At 35.0% G+C, this 20,894-nt stretch overlaps 1 protein-coding gene across 1 annotated transcript in view; it reads left to right on the forward strand.

Moving 5' to 3' along the window:
* The window catches only part of LOC150088739 (tectonic-2-like), a 351,050-nt gene that overhangs the window by 28,310 nt on the left and 301,846 nt on the right, over positions 1-20,894 (forward strand). The window contains exons 4-7 of the mRNA XM_090370296.1: positions 859-959; positions 7,879-8,065; positions 13,537-13,646; positions 19,663-20,803. Coding sequence (XP_090226422.1) covers positions 859-959; positions 7,879-8,065; positions 13,537-13,646; positions 19,663-20,803 — 1,539 coding nt within the window. The remainder of the gene's footprint in view (positions 1-858; positions 960-7,878; positions 8,066-13,536; positions 13,647-19,662; positions 20,804-20,894) is intronic.

Here is a 20,894-nt window from a genome sequence, read left to right on the forward strand (position 1 = left end):
ACCGCATATCCCAGAGCAACATGGCCTTAGTTGCTAATGCTCCTAAAAAACCAAATAACAAACAAACAAACAGAACAATACCAAATTCAACATAAAAAATATCGCTAGAAATAGTCCTTCACTTCCTGAATCAGAACCATATATTTATTTTAATTTGTATCATCACTTTACTAACAAAATTGCCATTTAAAAGAAGAGCTAAGATTAACATGACTGTCACTATGCAGAGATGGTTCTAAGAAATTTCAAGTATAAAAGAATGTACTCTGTCAAATATAAGAGATGTTAATTGCTAAGCGCCAATTGTCACAGATCATTCTAAATATTTCTTAATTTGGTACTTAATTTGAATTAAACCATCTCACAGAAATTTATGCTTGAATGAATTATACTATGTGTTTGTTTTTTAATTAGGGGAAAACTTTGAAGGATTTTCATTTGCTACCTTCAAAGTATTTTATCTGTGTGAATATTTAGGCAGTACAAAAGAATATGCTTTACATATAAAAAGGTTAAGCTGTATAAGTGTTAACTTATAAAGCTTTTTACTTATTGAGTGTTGCTCATTTTCCTTTTCAGAGCTGGAATGACAGTGTTGCACCAAAAGCATTCTCAACTCTTGCACTCCTTCCAGCTTTGATTGCATGGTTGGAAGGAGTGCAATCAAGTTGAGGGATTTAATGGTTTGAGTTTATATAATATTGTTAGTTTGGAGAGATAGGGGGGCATGCTTTCAAATAACTGCTTCAAATACAGAATGGCTTTTCCTTGCCCTGTTCCTTTTTTTTCTCTATAAAGATAAATAATGAATAATGACGTTTGAAAGTGTTTCTTTTCATTTTATTCTCTATTGTACAGATAGTGTGAATATTGAGAGTCAGTCCAATATAACCACTGGTGAATTAGAAATGCTTATGACAGAAAATAATCAAGAGTCCTGGAGGATATTATTCGAAAAGGTTAGCTATAGCAAACTTTTAATTTATGTGATAAAAACAAAACAAAACAAAACTATGAAATAAATGGTTAGTGTGAGTTATTAAGATAAAATTCATAACTAGTACAAGTTTCTTATTGTTTTGTTATTTTTTGATATATTTTATTAATATTTTGCCTCCTGTGAATGGTTATAAGAAGTATTTCAATTAAGAGTGGTCGAAGTTCAAAAATTAAGATTTTTTGTTGATATAAAAGGAATGCTACTCAAAACTCTAAGAAGGTTATTAATTATTTCATCTTATTAGGTAATGTTTTTATTAACTTAGGATAATAAGCAACTTTTGTAGAGTAATTATCTTAAAGTTATTATTAATAATTAAAATTATTTTTAAAGTTATTATTATTATTAATAAGATAATAGTAATTATCTTAAAGTTATTAGTAATTATCTTATTAATAAACAAACTTACATAGAGTCTTAAATGTTACTCTTTTCAACTGCTAAATTAAAGTTTGTTTATATGATTTTTGGAGCACTTTTAACATTTGCGTAATTATTTTTGAGTTATTTAAAGCCTCCAGAGTGGAAACTTGTATATTTGATTTAGCTTATTTGAAGTAACAAGTTTAAAATTTATTTATATATCACTAACTGCTGCATCAGTCCTTCAATTAGTATGAGGCATTCTTACATGGTTATTCCATATATTTTGCACATTGTATAATTCTTCAGAATGTAAAATTTGACTTCCACACCTGTGTATTATGTATTTATATACAGTAGAAGTTCAGTTATCTGTCAGCTATGGAGGGTGTAGTTACCAGTTGCATAAATGTGCTTGGTCGATGAGCATTACTCTCTTATAGACGCTATGCAGTGAAATGCTGTAATGGGGTTAAACTTCTTATTCACACCAATATATACATCATATTTTATTTACTTTGACCAAATTTTAAAATACTTCTCACACTTCATAAAAGTGAACCTTATTGTTGATTGTGCTTTTATGTCATAAAGTGTTGCAGAGCCAAGATCATACTCCTTTGTAAGTAATTTACGATTTTCACCTTTTTTTCTCTTAGGTATCTACAAATATCCAGTTTCTGCTTTTAAAGTTGACACAAGGCATCTATGTTTTTCACTAACTTTCTGATTTTTTTTTTTGGATACCATAATAGGTGGATGAGTTACTCTTACATGATAATATAAACATACTTACTCAAGTAACTAATACAGTAAACCCCCGCTATTTGAGGTATCTGTATTTGCAGTTTTGCTTATTCATGGTTGTTGATTTAATATAAAATGAAACCTAGAAAAATGTGAATTTTAAAGCTCTGTAAACATTTTCCGGCATAAAATACATGGGCGTGGCTAAAATCATCGTGCCCGGTCAAACCGCACTTGGTAGAGAGGGGTGACAAAATCGCGAGCGTGGATGTTTCCCACTAATCCTTGTTCGTTATGTGTTATGCGCTTGTCATGGAAGGTTTCATCGTTTGATTGTAATTTATATGCTTATAAATTGATATGCTTACAAAAGTGAAAAATCTACCGTTTTGCAGTATGTTAGTGTAAACAGACTTTTTCAAGTGTGTTAACTGTTAAAATAAAGTGACTATTGTGGACAAGTTCTTTTCTAACCCCTGCAAAAATATGGCTACGAATAACAAGGGAATTGTGAAAAGATCAAAGAAAGTAAAGACAGTAGCGAGTAAAACTGAGTTATTAGACAAAATTTCTAATGGTGAAAGTGTCTCGTCAGTGGCAAAACATTATAAAATCAGTGAGCTTTAAATCTGTGGATTGAAGACCGAACTCAAAATAAAATTCCGTTAAGTTCACTCATCATTCGTGAAAAGGCAAAACACCTTTATCAACACTAGCGAAATTGGTTATAGCACTGGCGCGATAAGTTTTTTAGCTAGCAAAGGCTGGTTTGAAAGATTTGTTTGAAATTTCTAATAAATATTACATTTAATATTAAATTGTTTCTTATTTTCATTTCGATGCCTTATGCTTGTATTTCACTATGTACTGTCTATGTTTGTCTATGTACATTGTCATATTATGTAGGTACATATAATACATACATAGACAATATTTTAGACTAGTTTTTCTTATATATTTCATACTTTGGAATGGAACCCTTTTATTACTATGGGAGCAATAACTCAGTATTCACATTTTCGGTATTCATGGCATTTCTTGGAAAGTAACCCCCTTGAATAGCGGGAGTTTACTGTATTTAAATGACTGCAGCTGGGTTTAAGAAAGAAAATTTCAGTATCCCTGGTGGACACTTCTGATGTTTGTAATGTAAACAGTAAAAAAACAGTATTTTCCAATTTTCTAAAATCTTTTTTCAAGCTATTTTTTAATATAAATTGTTGCTTTGTTAAATATTACTGATTTTGTTTAATGCATTTTTGTGGTACTTAATTATTTAATTCAGTCTCTCTGCTACATATTGGCAGTGCAGCTATGTTTTTTTTTACTATATATGGTTTTTAAAATGTGTTGGTTGCATGAGCTTTCTGGATGAGTTTTAATATATTTTAGGGAGTGCTTCTTCCAAAGTGCATTTTAGTATAAAATCATTAAAGTGTTAAAAAAGACATTATCAAAATAGAGATAAACACATATTGGCTTACCTAATTTGATCTGATTTCTTTGTTTTAAACTTTAACTAAAAAAAACTCCATTGTTATTGCAGAAACCAAAACTTAAATATAACTCACCAAAAGGTATAAATAAATTTCTTAGAAAGATGAATTATCCTATAAATAAATATCACTAAAACCTAATTAAATAATGGCAAAGGAGGAAAAAAGGAAGCGGAGAAAAAAATAAAACGTCAAAGCACTCATGAGTGTGAAACTCAACGACAAAAATGGTATCTGCATTGTAGGTAGTCTATTCCCAAAGTTATGATAAACTTTTATTTTATGCATAATTAGGGAAATGAAAGTGTTTTAAATATGTTAAATAACATTTAACAATGCAGAAAAAATAATCCTGGGCACTCAGTAGGAAGGTGGACAGGATACTTGTGTGTTCTTTACGTTTGAAAATATTTCAGAAATCTGAAATTGATGCTGGTCTTCTCCAATTTAAGCAGTTTAAATTTAAATTGGGTATGATTTCAGTATTTTCAGATAATAGCTTTAAGAATACAGACTGGTAATCTGTTATGAGAGTGTAAGATATTTATTTATGTATTAATTTGTTTAAAGCATGTGTTGAAAAATGTGAGTAATGATTTTTTTGAACATAATATGCAATCAATTCTACTTCTTTTTTGCAAAATTAGATTGTTTGCATTGTTTCAAGCATTTTTTGTGGGTTTCTCATATACACCAAACAGAATTACAATAGAGTAATGAACATATAATGAAATATATCATATTATTAATTTCAAGAATCTGCATAGTATTAACAGGAGCAGATAATTTTACCAAATGTCTCAAATCATCTAACTGTTCTGAAAGTTAAATATTAAGTAACAGTTTATTATTGGGGAATTAAAATGTGGTTATATCATTTTAAATTAAATTAAATTGAGGCAATACTTCAACTATGAAATAAATACAGCAAATTAATTAATTCTGTTAATAGGGTTACAGGTAAGGCAACATGCTATTCTGCTCCTATGAATCTAACCACCCTTATATCAAAACAAAAATGAATAAACATAATAAACATAAATTAAGATTAAGAGTAGAAAAGAAAAGAGATGGATCAAAGCAATGCTCATTCTCAGAGGAGTGAATACATGACTCCTTACCCAAAGAGACACACATCCACACCCCAAATGAATAGCTGCTACTAAAATAATAACACAAAAATAGCACAAAAAGAAATAAAGAGCCCACAAGCACTCTTTTCAAGGGACACTAACACTTGCAAACTTTAAAAAGGGGCCATATTTCAATCACTGATTGCTATCCCATCCAAAAAGCAGTGGATGTACTGATATGTTCCAGACATTAAGAGAAATAACAAACTAACTAAACATAAAATATGCTGTGATCACCACCCTCTGTAGAATAAATAAAGAATTTTCAATTAATTAATAAACAAGAAAAAAGGAATATTTATTTTATAGAAGGTGGTGGTCATAGCATATTTTATGTTTAGTTTGTTATTTCTGGTAATGTTCAGGGTGTATTGGGACACCACCGATATTGGCTGGGATAGTGATCGGTGATTGAAATATGATACCTTGTTGGAGTTCACTAGTTGGTATCCCTTGAAAGGGTAGTGCTTGTGAGCTCTGTTTCTCTTTGTGGTATTTTTGTGTTATTTTAGTAGTGCTTCTGTAGAATGTGGGAGTGGCTTTCTTTTTAGGCAAAGAGCTATGAATTCCATCTTCTTAAGGCGAGTGTTGCTTTGGTCCTCTTTTCTTTTCTAAATCTAATTTTTATGTTTATTTTATTTTATTTATTTATGTTATTTATTTATTTGCGTTTTGTTTTGATATAGGGGTAGCTAGGTTCATAGGAGCTGAATAGAACCTTGCCTTACCTATATAACTCTATTCATTATCATCATCATCATCATTCTAAGGGCCAAGCCCTGTTGCAATAGAGATCTTTTTCTCCACTCATCCTGAATTTGGGCTTTTTGTTTCACTGTAGTTCATTCTTGAGAGTTGGAGCACGTCATCAAGTGGTGTGATTCTTGGTCGTCCTCTGCTTCTTTTCCCTTCAAGCTGTCCTTCTAGTATGTTTACTATCCAATCATTGTGTCTCCAGAAATGTCCTAGGAACTACATCTTCCTTTTTATTATAGTTTTCTTGATTGTTCTTTGTTCCTCAGCTACTCTGAGGACCTCGTCATTTGTCTTTTTGTCTCTCCAGTCGATACTCATCAATGTTCTCCAGCAAAACATCTCAAATGCTTCAATTCTCCTCCAGTCTATTGCTGTTATTGACCATGTTTCACATCTATACAGCAATGTACTCCATATATAGGTTTTCACGAATCTCTTCCTCTTTTCTTCCTGTTTATCTTGCTTGCAATAAATGATTTATTTTTCCTAAGCACTTCTTTCGCTATTGCAATTCTTCTTTTTATTTCTAAATAACTTTTTCCATCCTCTTGTATGTTGCTTCCAAGATATACATAACCCTATTAACATGTTATTTAAATAACCCTATTAACAGCATTAATCAATTTGCTGTATTTTGTGGTTCAGGTGTTTCTTAAATTTAATTGAAGATATCATTGTTTATTAATTTTTATTTTATTATTTTATAAAATAAAATAAATGTCAGTCCATTGTTTGTTTTCAGAAAATTACGAACTGTCTTGTATGACCAAGACTAGAAGGTTATACAGGAGGAAAATGTTCATAATAAAGCCAGTTAACATCAAGAATGAGTAGTTAAAATTTAAAGAATGTAGGGAAAAATTACAGGACTATTAACATTATAGCATTAAGATATAGGCTCCCAGGTAGCAAGTACAGCTTGTCTGGCATATCTGAGAGAATGTCTGTGACAACCTCAAGGACCAAAGTACTCTCCAGTCACACCTATGCAGATTCCATTCACAATGTCCAGAATCAGAATTTCTCTATTGTATTCTTCTGGATGTCTGCTAAGTCCTCAAATCACATTCTTTAAAGTGAATTTTAATTTTTGAGAACAGGAAAAAGTCACATGGTGCCAAATCTGGTGAATCAGGCAGCTGCTCCAATGTTAAGACTTGTTTTTCATTAAAAACTCTTTTGCTGTGACAGAGGAATGACATGGTTTATTGTCATGATGCAAAAACCATTTGTCTGGCCATAAATTGGGTTGTCTCTTTCAAATGTTTTCATGAAGTCTTCATAAAATCTCAATGTAGAGTGTTTGATTAGCATTAGCAGTCTGATTTGGTGGAACAAATTCATGATGAACAACACCATAACAATTAAAGAAAATGACAAGCATGAACTTGATATTCGATCAAGACATTCTTGCTTTCTTTGAATGAGGAGAAGAGGGAGTTTTCCACTGAATGTTTTGACACTTGGTTTGTGGATTGTACTGACGATACATTTCTGTACCATTTTTACTGAGTTTCACTAAACATTTAATAATAGGCTGATGTTGTATAAACTTTTTTTGGCTGATGCCATATAAGCTTGCTTTCTTGCATTATATGCCTCTGCTAATGCTAACAGTTCTTTGCTCTAAATTACAATCACTCTTTTTTTTGCCAAGAATTAAAACACTGATTCACTTAAAGAGCACAGTTAAATCAAAACATAATTGATTGCAATGAAACAAAAATTAATCTGTACAGGAAAACGCAAGCTACAGCATGATATGAATGTTGTTGGTGTACACAGTAGTAAGGCATTGGTAAGCAATGATTCTCATTTTATTTTAGCTACACCTTGCGTGGTGAAAGGTACTCTGTGTGTGTGTGTTGATGCTGATTAAAAAAAGGACCTGGGTGTTTCTATCAATTAGGTTTTTGAGAAATTTAGAATTCTTTGTATTGGCAAAAAGTGATTTTGGACTTAGTTATATTTAAAATTTTCATCACATAGGAAGGTGACTTTGCCTATTTAATTTTACATTCCACTAAAATCCTTATTGTTCAAACTAACAAATTGCATTTTAGAGTTGGGAATGATTTCTCTGCCCTTTCTTTGATTAGGGTCATTATAGAGCTTATAATATGGGGTGATCCCAGATTAGGAAATGCGTGCCTTTTTGCTGGAGGGGTATTTTTGAAACTGAGCAGTCTTAATAACTATATATCTGCATTCAGCCCTTGATAAAATGCAGTTAGCTGGCTTAAACATTCCATTTTTTTAAAATTTCAGTCCATATTTGTTTATTTATTAATATGTGTTTAAAATATATATTAAACATAACATGTTTAATATATTTTTAATATATATTTAATATGTATTATGATGATAATGAATTCTTTATTAGAAGGATGACAGCTATGCAGAAGTGAGGCTTCAGAGAAGTTTATCATCTAGTGATATTTTGGAACTGGTATTAGCAACCTGCTGTCATTGGATGGATTCTAAAAGCAACAAGACTGAAAACTTTTATCATGCGTCATTTCTACTTGTGGCTCAACTGTTTGCTCCATTGTTGTTAAATAACTCACAAGGTAAGAATTTGGAGATAAAGAGAAATATGTTTTGTGAGTTGGAATTTTTATTAATATTTCAAATTTAAATGTTAATATTACATTTTAGGAGTAACACTAAATAATTTTATGACTGATATGTAATAGTAGTAGTGGCATATGATGCAAGAAAGCATGTGTATGAGCTTATGCTTTTGCAGTGCTTATGTCACACCAAACTGACTCAACAGTGCACTGTTCATCCATATCAACTGGGTGCACTTCTTTTGATTTTATGTTTTTCTTAATTAAAAGCATAATACCTCCTCCCTTTCTATTCTGTCTATTCTTTCTGTACACATTGTACTCCCCAAATTCCAGTTCTGCATTCCTTATATCTGTGTGACACCACGTTTCTGCTATCCCAACAATATCCGCCTTTGATGTCTTGACCAACACTTCAAATTCATCAAATTTATTTACTATATGTCTAGCATTGGTATACATGCAAGCATACATGCTCCTATTCCTAGTTACCCTAACACATCCCATATACCCACCTATTTCAGGATGACTGCCATCCATCTCTGAAACCCCCAACACCCCTCGCTCCAGGTCGCTACTTATTCTAATAGAAGTTGTGCAAGAATCACCTTCACCTCTGCCTACGGCTACTGTTAAACTATTAGTCCTTGTATCCCCCCAAGCTATCAGTTTTCCGACCCACCTAACACTGCTTTGATAGCATCAGCAAATATTCTTGCACCCTTTCTATTTCAGTGTATCCCCTCCCTGTAGAAGCAGTCTCTCCTGTTAACAAGTACAGACCAGGCTGAAAAAAATTCTATCCCTTGAGCCTTGCACAATCTTTCCAGGGCCAAATTGATCGACAAGGCTCTCATCATATACTCCCTCCAATCGTGTCTGGGCAGAATTGCAGACACTTTCAAATTCAACCCTAATTCTCGGCTTTTGTTCAATAGTGATCTGTACTTGTTAAGTAATTCTGCCGGTCTCCTACTCTTAATATTATTAGTGCCAACGTGTATAACTATATCACCTTTTGTGCCCTTAAAAGATGATATCTGCTCTACAATGTCATCAACCTTTTCCCCTGGCAGACATACCTTGGTCCTGTTCCACCTATCCTTTTTACAAAGCATGTTACCCGTTTCCCTGACAGTAGAGTCACCAACAACTACTATTTCCTGTGGGACCAGCGCATTCTGCCCTGGGGGGTTGCCGCTGTGTTGAGTGATGACCAAGTGCAAGCTCTGGCGTTCATGTGGGCAGCTGAGAGCTTGATGGGCCCTCAATTTAGATCTTTCAAGGGCATCCACCCTGTCCTTCAAACTCTCATATAGGCCCGCAACAACGCTGAGTTGTCGCCTGATTTCGTTACACTCCTTACATCGCGCACACACAAAGACATCCCCCATGGAAATATCATGTTCCGTTCCAGAGAGTTCTGCAAACATTTCACAAGTTGCACATTTTTTTAGGCTGTGATGCATTGGAGAATTGACCCCTTAGTTCTCCCCCAAGTCACAGCACTCCTGCCACTTGGTGCTGGTTGCTTTGCTGCTCTAGTTTGGGGCATGCTATTTTAAATTTTCCATGGTTAACCTGTTATTCTCCTGTAGTTGCAAATTGAATCATGCATATGGTGGTAAGTGAAGTATCATATTTAAGCATGTAAATATTTTCTTGATTAAGTAATGAAAACCTAGAAAGGGGATTCTGGGATCAAAATTTCATTTACATATACACTGGTGTTCAAAGAAAGTGCATCACCCCATAAAATTGTAATTGTCGTCTGAATAACGTAAGTATATGGCAATATTTCTTACAGATTGCATCAGATAAGATTGATATGCATAGGTGATGATGTAATATTGCATCAGCTGTTACTTCCAGCTATATAAGCATGCTCTGCAAGAGTTGCAGTCATTCCTTGCTTGTGTCAGGATGACGAGTTACGTGCAGTTGACACTACGAAGAAAGCATGCTATTGTTGTTTTACGTGAGGAAGGATGTTCTTCCCATCATATTGCTTATAGAGTGTATTGCAATCAGTTGACAGTGAGTAGATTTCTTTCCAAACTCAAGAATACTGGTTCTGCTGATAGGAAAAAAGGAACCGGATGCAAATGTGAGTCTCTACACCAAAACAGGATTGCATTTTGAAGCGCTTATGCCTTGAAAACCGTAAAGCTTTTTCGTCTGAGCTGAAAAGAGAATGGGAAGAACATACAGGAGTGGTAGCAAGTGCAGTAACAGTCAGAAGATGCCTCTTCAAAAATGGACTTGTAGCCCGTTGTCCTAAGAAGAAGCCCCTCCTCACACAAAAAATGAAAGAGGCCCGATTAATTTGGTGTAAGGAGCATGTCAAATGGACCACCGAGCAGTGGGAGTCAGTTATTTTCTTGGATGAGAAGAAATTCAACTTGCATGACTCTGATGGGAGACAAATGATTCACCGTAGATGTGGTGAAGAATACCATCCAGACTGTATAGTGTCTACAGTGATATTCCCTACCAGCTAAATGATATGGGGGTGCATTTTGTATCACCTGCAGTTTATAAAAGGTTCCGTAAATGCCAATGGTTACTTGGCTATATTGGAAGGTAAATTGCTGCCAACCATTAGAGACCATTTCAACCTGCCAAATAACTGCATCTTTCAGGATGACTCTGCTCCTTGTCATCAGGCGAAAAGTGTAAGTAGGCACTTCTGTAGTTACTTTAGCTTCATTTCTGCATTAGAGGTTCAACAGTAATGTGTTTATATTTGTTACAGGTATAAAAATGGTTGGAAGAATGGTCCATTAAAACTTTTAGCTGGCCAGGAAACAGCCTGGACCTGAATCTTATAGAGAACTGTTGGCATCGTGTGGAATCTGCAGTTGCCAGAAAGAAACTAAAGACCCTTCGTGAACTTCAGCCATAATTCGTGTTTGGAACTATGAACTATCAATTGATTATCTTCAGAAATTGATCTTGTCAATACCTCGCTAGTGTGCTGCTGTCATCAGGGGCAGAGGCAGTTCAACTAAATATTAGTTTGTACCCGGTGAACTTTTCGTTTTGTTTTCCATTTAAAATGATAAACTGAAGCAAATTGAGGGCTTCTGATAACATTTCGGTCATAATTGTTGTGTTTACTGAAACTGTTGTATAAAGGTTGCAAATGATCATTTTGGAATATTTTGAGAGCACCTGTCAAATATTACTTAGTTTTGCTTAACTATTAATAAATATCTTTTGTTTATATTTATATTTGTGATGCTAGTCATTAATGTAACATACCATTGCAAAAAAGGTTAGAAATGTGAAATTCCTAGGTGATGCACTTTCTTTGAACATCAGTGTATGTGTTTTTGAGATAGTAGGCAGTTCTAAAAATTTTGTAAGTCACATCTAAGTTATTTTGATTTACATTATTGACCTATAGTCCCTGTTCCTCCAATTTTATATTGCTTATAATCAAAGTCTTGTTTGGAATTAGTGATATGGGTATGTAATTTAAAGATGCTTGATATGATGACCTTCTTGCACCACAAAAAAAATAATCCATATGGGTAAACCACTCCTGGCAGATTTTCTGTAGTATGATGGGGTGACGATTCTGCAACAATCCATAGTGTATTGTTGTGTACTTCGGATCAGATGCAAGGACTTAGCCAAGGCCATTCAGTGGTTCCTCTTCAACCAGTCCAATTAGGAAAATACTCATTGAGCAAATGCATAGGGAAAAGTGGGTTGATGCATTATCTCGATGGAACCACCTGGCCTGGGATTGAACTTCAACATTGCAATTTCTGTCTCCCATCATGGTGAATTATGCCCAACTATCAACAGTCAATTTGAAAAAGTATCACCCTATTAGTGAGATACAAGGGCAGGCCTTGCTCTCACATCCCACTATCAGTAGGCTACCCCCAATCCACATTGGATTGGGGGTAGCCTACCACTGATATGACTGTTTATTGCAGGGCCATTGAGGATGAAACATTGTCTTATTACTAAAGAGCATATATTCTGGGAAGATGGGATTCTCATTAGCCATGTTACAGGACCAGTTACAAACTTAACCCTCCTACCAGGGTCATTTCAGTCAGCTTGTGCAAAATTTTCTTACAATATGGTTGCACATTCATTGTTCCTTTTCTGAATGTGACATATGCAGCTTTGAGGAACACTGGCTTCTGCTGCCTTATGGATTTCTCAGGGCTTAGGTAATTTTAGCAATGATATCTGTTGTTTTTTCATTGTTTGTCACTGACCAATGTCTACCAGTGTGGGCTTGTTGACCACGGAACCTGTTTCTTTGAATTATTGCAAGTTTTGAAAACTGCCTTTTGTGTTATTGGTACACTTTTGGGATTTGCTGTATTGAATTCATCCATTACCTGTCTCTGCACGACACCCTCATGCCCACACAGAAGAATCAGTTTCACTTGTTCATCATTTGTCAATGCCATGTCACTAAAAATAAAAATAAAAAAATAAATGTTCAGTATTTTCCCATTAAAAAAAAAAAAAATCCCTACATGTATCATCGATTTCAGACATTTGACTCATGCTGTAGTTATTCACCTGGAGTTCTGTGGGTAGTTGCACACTGTTTAGCAATTTAATGGGGAGAGCATTCCTCTGTGAGTCTATCAGAAAATATTCTGGGGAATGGCATTTACTTTTATCTATATTAGGGTGGGTACTGCAGAGCTGCCTTCTGTTGACTTTTAAATTGACAGATTCTGATTTCATAGTATGGATAAGACTATGAATGACATCAATCAGTAATGGGTTCAAGACAACAAGATTTCACACCATATATACTGAATGCTCCAGACACCAAGCAGTCCCTTATCTGCTTTTATGGGCTCCTGAAGATCACTGGGACTAGTTTGGAAGAAAAAGTTGGAACTATAGGCATTGATTCAGAAGAGCAGTGCCAGTAGAAATATTTATTGATGAATAGACATACAACAGAAGCTTAAAATCTAGAAATTTTAGGTTCTTAAAGATGAGAGATGAGATGTTTCTTGTGAGAAGTAAGACAAGTTTGGGTTTGGAAAAATTGAAATTAACTAAATTTTCTCTACTCCATTGGTGGTGGATATTCTAGAATTTGAAGTTGTTTGTTGGAGAGGAAGGTAGAGTGTAGTCTGCTGTCATCAGCACAATTATGAATATGATTTCAAGTGAATGCAAGGTCATTAATATACAGGAAGAAAAGAGTGGGTGAATGTATAGGACCTTGGGAGAACTTCAGAACTATTTGAGAAGAGAGAGAGCTGGTTTATTCAGTTGTAAAAAAAACAGAAGGCAAATTGATGTCTCAAGTTTTCTTTTAAAGTATTCCATAATATTATTTTTCTGATTTGAAGAGAGTAATTGGAATACGGTATTACAGTTGAATGATAATTAACTAAATTTTACTAAACTGCGTATACAAAACATATTCCTTTATCTTTTGGTATACCTTTACATGTTAATAATTTTTACAGATATTATTAATAAAGAACGTAGTTATGATGATGCAGCTTATGTGGATATTGCTCCTTGTACCTGTGACATGACCTTTGGCCACTGTGATACATTTTGTTGCTGTGATAAGGTATGCTATAAAACTAAATGATTTTATATTTCAAGTAGTGTATACGTCGACATTTTCTATAAATTGTGTCGGTGTACTATATAATTTTATATATTGTATATACACACATGCATATACAATGGATGTTTCAATTAAACAGCACCGGGTCCATCTCACTTATTTTTAAGTTTAGGCTGTTTTGATATCTGGATCTTTTTTTGTTTGGACCTTGTCATCTGGACTTTTTTGTCTCTGAATTTTATATTAAAATTGGGCTGAGTATTACTGTTTAGATTTTACAGTTTCTAAATTTAAATATGCCTAATCAATTTTTTTTTTTTTTTTCATAGTGGGAAAGTTGTTCTTCCCACTGACTTATTTCCCATCTTTGATTTAGTCATTGATGTTCTTCTGAAACAAATGTAAACCAATTTTATTTGAAGAAAAAGAAAAACAAATACAGTGATTTGTAATGCAAGAAGACATGACACAACTGTACTTGTAAAACTAGCTGTTTTACACAGTTGAACATTCATTAGTTAACTAAACTGATGATGGGAAACAACTTTCCCATTTAACAAAAAACAGTCAATTAAACAAAATTTAAATTTAAATGTAAATCTAAACAGTAATACTAAGTCCTCTTTTAACATTAAACTCAAAAATTCCAGTCCAATTATGACAAAAAATATCTAGTCCGGGAAATTTGCTATGGTAGTTTACACAGCACATTTTAAAAATCTACAGTAAAGTAAAAAACCATAATAGTGAAGTGTCAAAAGAGATTGCCAAAGTTGGTCCACCTCATCTAATATTCCAACTTGGAAAGTTGGAATATCATCTTGAACATTTGTTAGCATTTAGCATTAGCATTTTTAGCATTAGTAGAGGCATTTGATGCAAGAAAGCAAGCTTATGCAGCATCAGCGAAAAAAAAAAAAAAAAAAACCCACTTCCACTTCACCCCTCTGTTCGTTCAAAATACCTGTCCAGCTGAGCCTTAAACTTATTTAGGCTATCAACCTCCACCACAAGGGATGGAAGTCTGTTCCACCAGCCAACCACCCACTGGCTAAAGGCAAATTTCCGCACGTCTATCCTACATCTGTCTTTCCTCAATTTGAATTTATGCCCTCTCAGGTGATTTTTCTGAGCTAGAGGAAGAATCCCATCAGCATTGAGCATGCTTAAACCATTCAAGGCTTTATACACCTCTATCAGATCACCTCGCTGGTGCCTAGTCTCCAGACACTGTAATTTGCAAAACTTAAGCCTTTCTTCGTAAGAGCACCCCTTTGTTCCATTCACTAATCTTGTTGCCCTTCTCTGTACTCGTTCCAGCAGCTCTACATCCTTCTTGAAATGAGGCCTCCAGACCTGTATACAGTACTCTAGGTGTGGCCTGACCATCGCCTTATACAATGGAATAATCACCTCCTTATCCCTGCTGGAAAAATTCCTGTATATCATTGACAATACTCCATGAGCTACTCTTGCAGCCCGTCTGCACTGCTCAGAGAACTTCATATCTGCCTGCACAACCACCCCCAGGTCCCTTTCATTCTCTACCACTGTCAGTGTAGTACCACACAGTTGATACGTTGCTCTGGGGTTGCTGTTTCCCATGTGTAGTACTTTACATTTGTCAATGTTAAACTTCATTTGCCAGCTCTCAGCCCATCTGCTCAACCTTTCCAGATCCTGTTGCAGCAGCATAGTGTCAGTAGTGTCCTTGACAACCCTGCCAACCTTTGTATCGTCTGCAAACTTGGACATTAAGCCCGATATACCATCATCAATATCATTTATAAATACAGAAAACAATAATGGACCCAACACTGAGCCCTGAGGGACTCCACTAATAACATCAGTCCACGATGAGCAGTGTCCATTGATTACCACTCTCTGTCTTCTCCCCCTCAACCACCCCTTTATCCATAGCAGCAATTTGCCTCCAATGTCACACTGCTCCAATTTGTGTAGCAGTCTTCCATGTGCAACAGTATCAAAAGCCTTTCTAAGATCCAAGTATATAATATCAAAGTTATTCCCTGCATCCAGTTCTTTTGTGACTGCATCATAGTATCCAATCAAGTTGGTCAGGCAAGACCTCCCCTTAACAAAACCATGCTGTGTCTGAGCTATAACTGAAGTCTTGTCTAAATGATCCTGCAGTGCTTCTTTAACCAGTGCCTCCATTAATTTTCCTGGAACAGAAGTTAAGCTCACAGGTCTATAATTACTTGTGTCAGCCTTTGATCCTCCTTTGTGAATTGGGGTCACATTTGCACATTTCCAGTCTATGGGTACCTCCCCTGAGTCCAAGGAAGCTCTCATAATTATGGCTAAGGGTTTGCTTACTTCCTTTGCTGCCTCCTTTAATATAACTGGATAGATCCCATCCACCCCAGGTGCCTTTCTTGTGTTTATCTTCAACAGTTTCTCCTCCACTTTACTCCCAGTTATTTCAAGATTCTGTAGCTTACTGCTAGAGTTGAATACACCTCTGGCATTCCCCTCGCTGAATAACTCCTCATGTGTGAATATCGATGCAAAATATTCATTTAGTTTGTTAGCTACCTGAGCAGGATCATCAACAGTTGACCCATCAATATCAAGTGGACCAATCTGATTCATCCCCTTCCTTCTAGAGTTTACATAAGTAAAGAACTCTTTGCTGTTTTTCTTTGCATCCCTTGCCAAGGATTTCTTGTAATCTGCCTAACCTCCTTTGTAACTTGGTTGCATATCAACTTGTATCTATCATAGGCTTCTGTGTCATGTGTTAATTTGTATGTATCCCATGCATTTTTCTTCTCTGCCATATGCCTCATTAGTTCATCTGACATCCATTTTGGCCTAAACCTTGAACAATATTTCTTAGTTGGTATGTAAAGCCTAGTAGCTTCCAAGATAAGTTCTTTGAATGCTTCCCATTTTGAATTTGCTGTTGGTAACATCATCAGTTGGTCCCACTGTATAGAATTTAAATACTGTCTCAGTCCATCGTAGTCGCCTTTACGGAAGCAATAACCCTTCCCTTTACCCCTAATGGTAGTTACCTCTTTGAGTAAATCCCACTTCAGCACACTGTGATCACTGCCACCTAGTGGTTCATTTATCTGCAGATTCTTAATGCATGAAGGATCACTGCTGATAATCAAATCAAGAGTATTACTCCCTCTAGTTGCCTCCCGAACATGCTGATGTAGAAAACAATCATCCAATAAATCCACAAAAGTCCTGCTAGTGTGTGAGTAACCAGCCCCCAAATTCCAGTCAATATCTGGGAAATTAAAATCTCCCATTATAAGACACTCTGATTTACTGGCCCACTCTATTTCCCTGTACAGTTCCTTATTATACTCATCAGAGTCATTAGGCCTATAGCACACTCCTACTCTCAATTTTAATCTCCCAGTGTTTATGTCACACCAAACTGACTCCACACTGCACTGTCCAGCGATGTCGACTGGCTTCACTTCCTTGGTTTTTATGTGTTTCTTAACTAATAGCATAACCCCTCCTCCCTTCCTATCCTGTCTATCCTTTCTGTAGACGTTGTACTCCCCAAATTGCAGTTCTGCATCCCTTATATCTGTGTGACACCAAGTCTCTGATATCCCAATAATATCTGCCTTCGATATTTTGAGCAATACCTCAAGTTCATCAAATTTATTTACTAAACTCCTAGCATTGGTGTACATGCAAGTATACTTGCACCTGCTCTTCCTCTTAGCCACCCTAACACAACCCATCTGTTCACTTGTACCCCCATGATTCCCAGCAGTCTGAAATATCCTGCATCTTATTTTCCAGGCTGCTGCTCATTCCAATAGAAGGAGTGCAAGAATCACTTTCTCTTCTGCCAGTGGCTACTGTTAATCTATTAGTCCTTGTATCCCCCCAATCTAGCAGTTTTCCGACCCACCTAACACTGCCTCGATAGCATCAGCAAATATTCTTGCACCCTTTCTATTTAAGTGTATCCCATCCCTGTAGAAGCAATCTCTCCTGTTAACAAGTACAGTCCAGGCTGAAAAAAATTCTACCGCTTGAGCCTTGCACAATCTTTCCAGGGCCGAATTGATCGACAAGGCTCTCATCATATACTCCCTCCTATCGTGTCTGGGCAGAATTGCAGACACTTTCAAATTCAACCCTAATTCTCGGCTTTTGTTCAACAGTGACCTGTACTTGTTAAGTAATTCTGCCGGTCTCCTACTCTTAATATTATTAGTGCCAATGTGTACAACTATTTTATTGGTTTCCAACAACAACCTCATTTCCAACAAAATATTTGTTGGAAATGAGGTCTTCCTATCCAAAGGGAAATGAGGTGTTTCCATCCAAAGGGAATTGCTGTGTTCCTGCTGGAACACAGCAATTCTCTTTCTACCTTCCTTTAATTGTGTTCTCCCCTGTTAAAATTTCCCTTAATTACATTAAGTTTTGGTCTGAACTTTTGTCTTAAGATCTTAATAACATCATACATCTTCTTAGTGTTTTGTTTTTTGTGGTATTCGATTTCTTTACACTTTTTATTGATATAATCCTGTTTGTCTTGGCTTAAACAGCACTTGATGACTTTGCTTAGTTCCTGATACTCTTTGTTCCTTGTACACCCTGGGCTTTTGCAGTTCTCTGTTCAATAAGTTTAAAAGTGGCTTCTGTAATCCATGGCTTCCCGATCTTTGACCTTTCTCCAATGTATCTATTTGCTGAATGTTTAATAATGCTTTTCATATTTTCCCCCATTTCCTCAGGCAGCATATCATCGTTTAGTTCTAATAGAGCTTGAAAACGATTGCCTGTTTCAAGTATATAATCATTTGGAATATTTCCTACATCCAATCATCTAGGGAAAACCTTATTCATTGATCTTTTTCAGCTTCAGCTTGAGAATGATGTTGAGTAGCTGATGATCACTGCCACAATCTGCTCCAGGAAGTGTTTTTGCTGTGAACACCACTTTTGCTGAATAAGGATGTAATCAATCTGATTCCTTGTTTTATAATCAGGAGATTTCCATGTGTAGAGCCTTCTTGGGTGTTGCTGAAAGAAGGTGTTACATATGATAAGCCTGTTCAGATGACAAAATTCAATTAAACCTTCACCCTATTCATTTCTAGTGCCATGACCAAACCTATCACATTCCGGACTAGAAGAAACTGTCTTACCTACTTATGACATTAGTGAATGCATAATGCAGGCATGTATGATTGAGGGAGGAAAACTTTTATCCATAAAACTGTTTTCTCATAGAAATTTCTTATTAAATGGGTTTTAAAAACAATACCAAGCCTTATTTTTCTGGACCAAAGATCAGTTATAACTAAAAAAGCACCTTTTTTTTCCCTGAAAAATTAAAAAAATGATGTTAGTATGCTTGCATCACCAAGCCCACTTTTATTACTTACTCTTCAGCAGTTTTTGTCATAAGCAGAATTTTTCATTATTCAATCAGTCTTCAAATTGTCCTTGAAAGCTATCAGGAAGCTGATAGCTTTCAAGTGACCTCTGTTTTTGAATGAGAAAGGGTTTTATTCCAGTGGAATAAAGCTATCTGGAATTATCTTTATAAAACTTCTATGTTGGTAAGGTATTTTATTTGTAAAGTTAAAGCAGGAATATAGAGAATTTTAACTATTGTTTGAGAATAATAGGAGTTATTATAAAAATATGATTGCGAACCCTTTGTACACATAAATGGCATACCAGTAAAGCAATTAACAAATAGATTTTCAATGATGTAAAAGTGCTATATTTTGATGACATGCAATTTTGCTTCTTTTAATGATCTGTTTAATTTTTATGATGAAACAAAAATACTCTTTCTCCCCCCCCCCTCTCTCTCTCTCTCACACACACACACACACACACACACACACACACACACACACACACACACACACACAATAGTAGTGTTTTAATAAAATGAATATGTGCAGGGGTTAAAACTGAATAAATAATAATAACTGTGCTTCTTTAAGAATAATATTTTTTTATTCTTAAAGTAAATTTATTCTTTTGGTAGGATTGTGAACACAGCTCAAGAGGATTTAACTGTAGACAGGATTTATATGGAGGATTTAAAAGTCAGAAATTTCTGGAATGGAGATGTAATTATTCTGCACCTCACCCTCCAACAGACTTCCATCCATTTTTATGTTTACATTCAGAGAATAGTCCATATCTTGGTAATTACTTCCGTGATAGGAAAATAATGAAAGATTTGTCTTCATTAAATTCTTTGATTCACAATAATGAGCATAAAGATATGTATGATTTCTTTCCATCATTTGACTTCAAAAATCTTGCACATGAAAAGAATGCATTTTATTATCATGGAGAGGAGTTAAAGGTTACCAGAAGTGATGTTGAAGGCAGTTTACAAGTTGATTCCTTTTATTTACCATTTGGCATGTATAATGGATATTGTACTGCAATGGTTGCTATTCAATACTTAGTTCCATGGAAATCTCATTGCAGTATAAATATAAATGAATATTGCATGTCATCAACTATATCTGATTCTGTGGTTACTGCTTCAAGATTTGTTTTGAGCAATGATATAGAAAGTGGGCTTCCTCGTCTTTTGAAATGGCCCTCTTCAAGAGATGCTGTTAATGTGGATGTAAATTTTCTATGTAAGAAAAATCTCTTTTCATATTTGAAGCCAAACAACTTTAATACCACTACTTTTCATCAAACTTTTTTCAGAAAAGACAAGGATATAGAAAGACATTGTGTTTCTGAAAGTGAAAATGAAGGATTTTTGGTACCATACTTTGATGGCAATACATGCCATAATATAGTAGTAGAAGTGAAGTATGATATATTTTGGAAAGGAAAACAAGTTGTATATGTTAACATTTCTATGATGCTTGGAAATGTTTCTCTTATGGGAAATAGTACAATTTTAACACAGCATTTTGAGGTGGATTTTCATTACCATATGCTTTTAAATGTTTCAAAAGAAAATTCTACAATCTATTTAAGATCAGGAAACCCGGGATATGAAATAGGTGCTTCACTACTAAGTGGTGTATTAATTAAAAGTGGCGAAAGTTTTGAAAATTTTACAGTATATGGTGATGATGATGATGATGATAGTAATAGCTCTCTTGAGAATACTGTTATGGATTTTGGACCGTATTTGAAGCTTTGGAAATCAGGTATGTTTTCTTTTAATTTTGTTATATTGATTAGTTATTGATTGAAAGGGTGTTCCAGAAATATTCATTTTTTGGTACTGAAAACAATATT

This window comes from Mastigoproctus giganteus, chromosome 3 (assembly GCF_048544385.1).
Source record: "Mastigoproctus giganteus isolate SK-2022 chromosome 3, ASM4854438v1, whole genome shotgun sequence".
NCBI lineage: Eukaryota > Metazoa > Arthropoda > Arachnida > Uropygi > Thelyphonidae > Mastigoproctus > Mastigoproctus giganteus.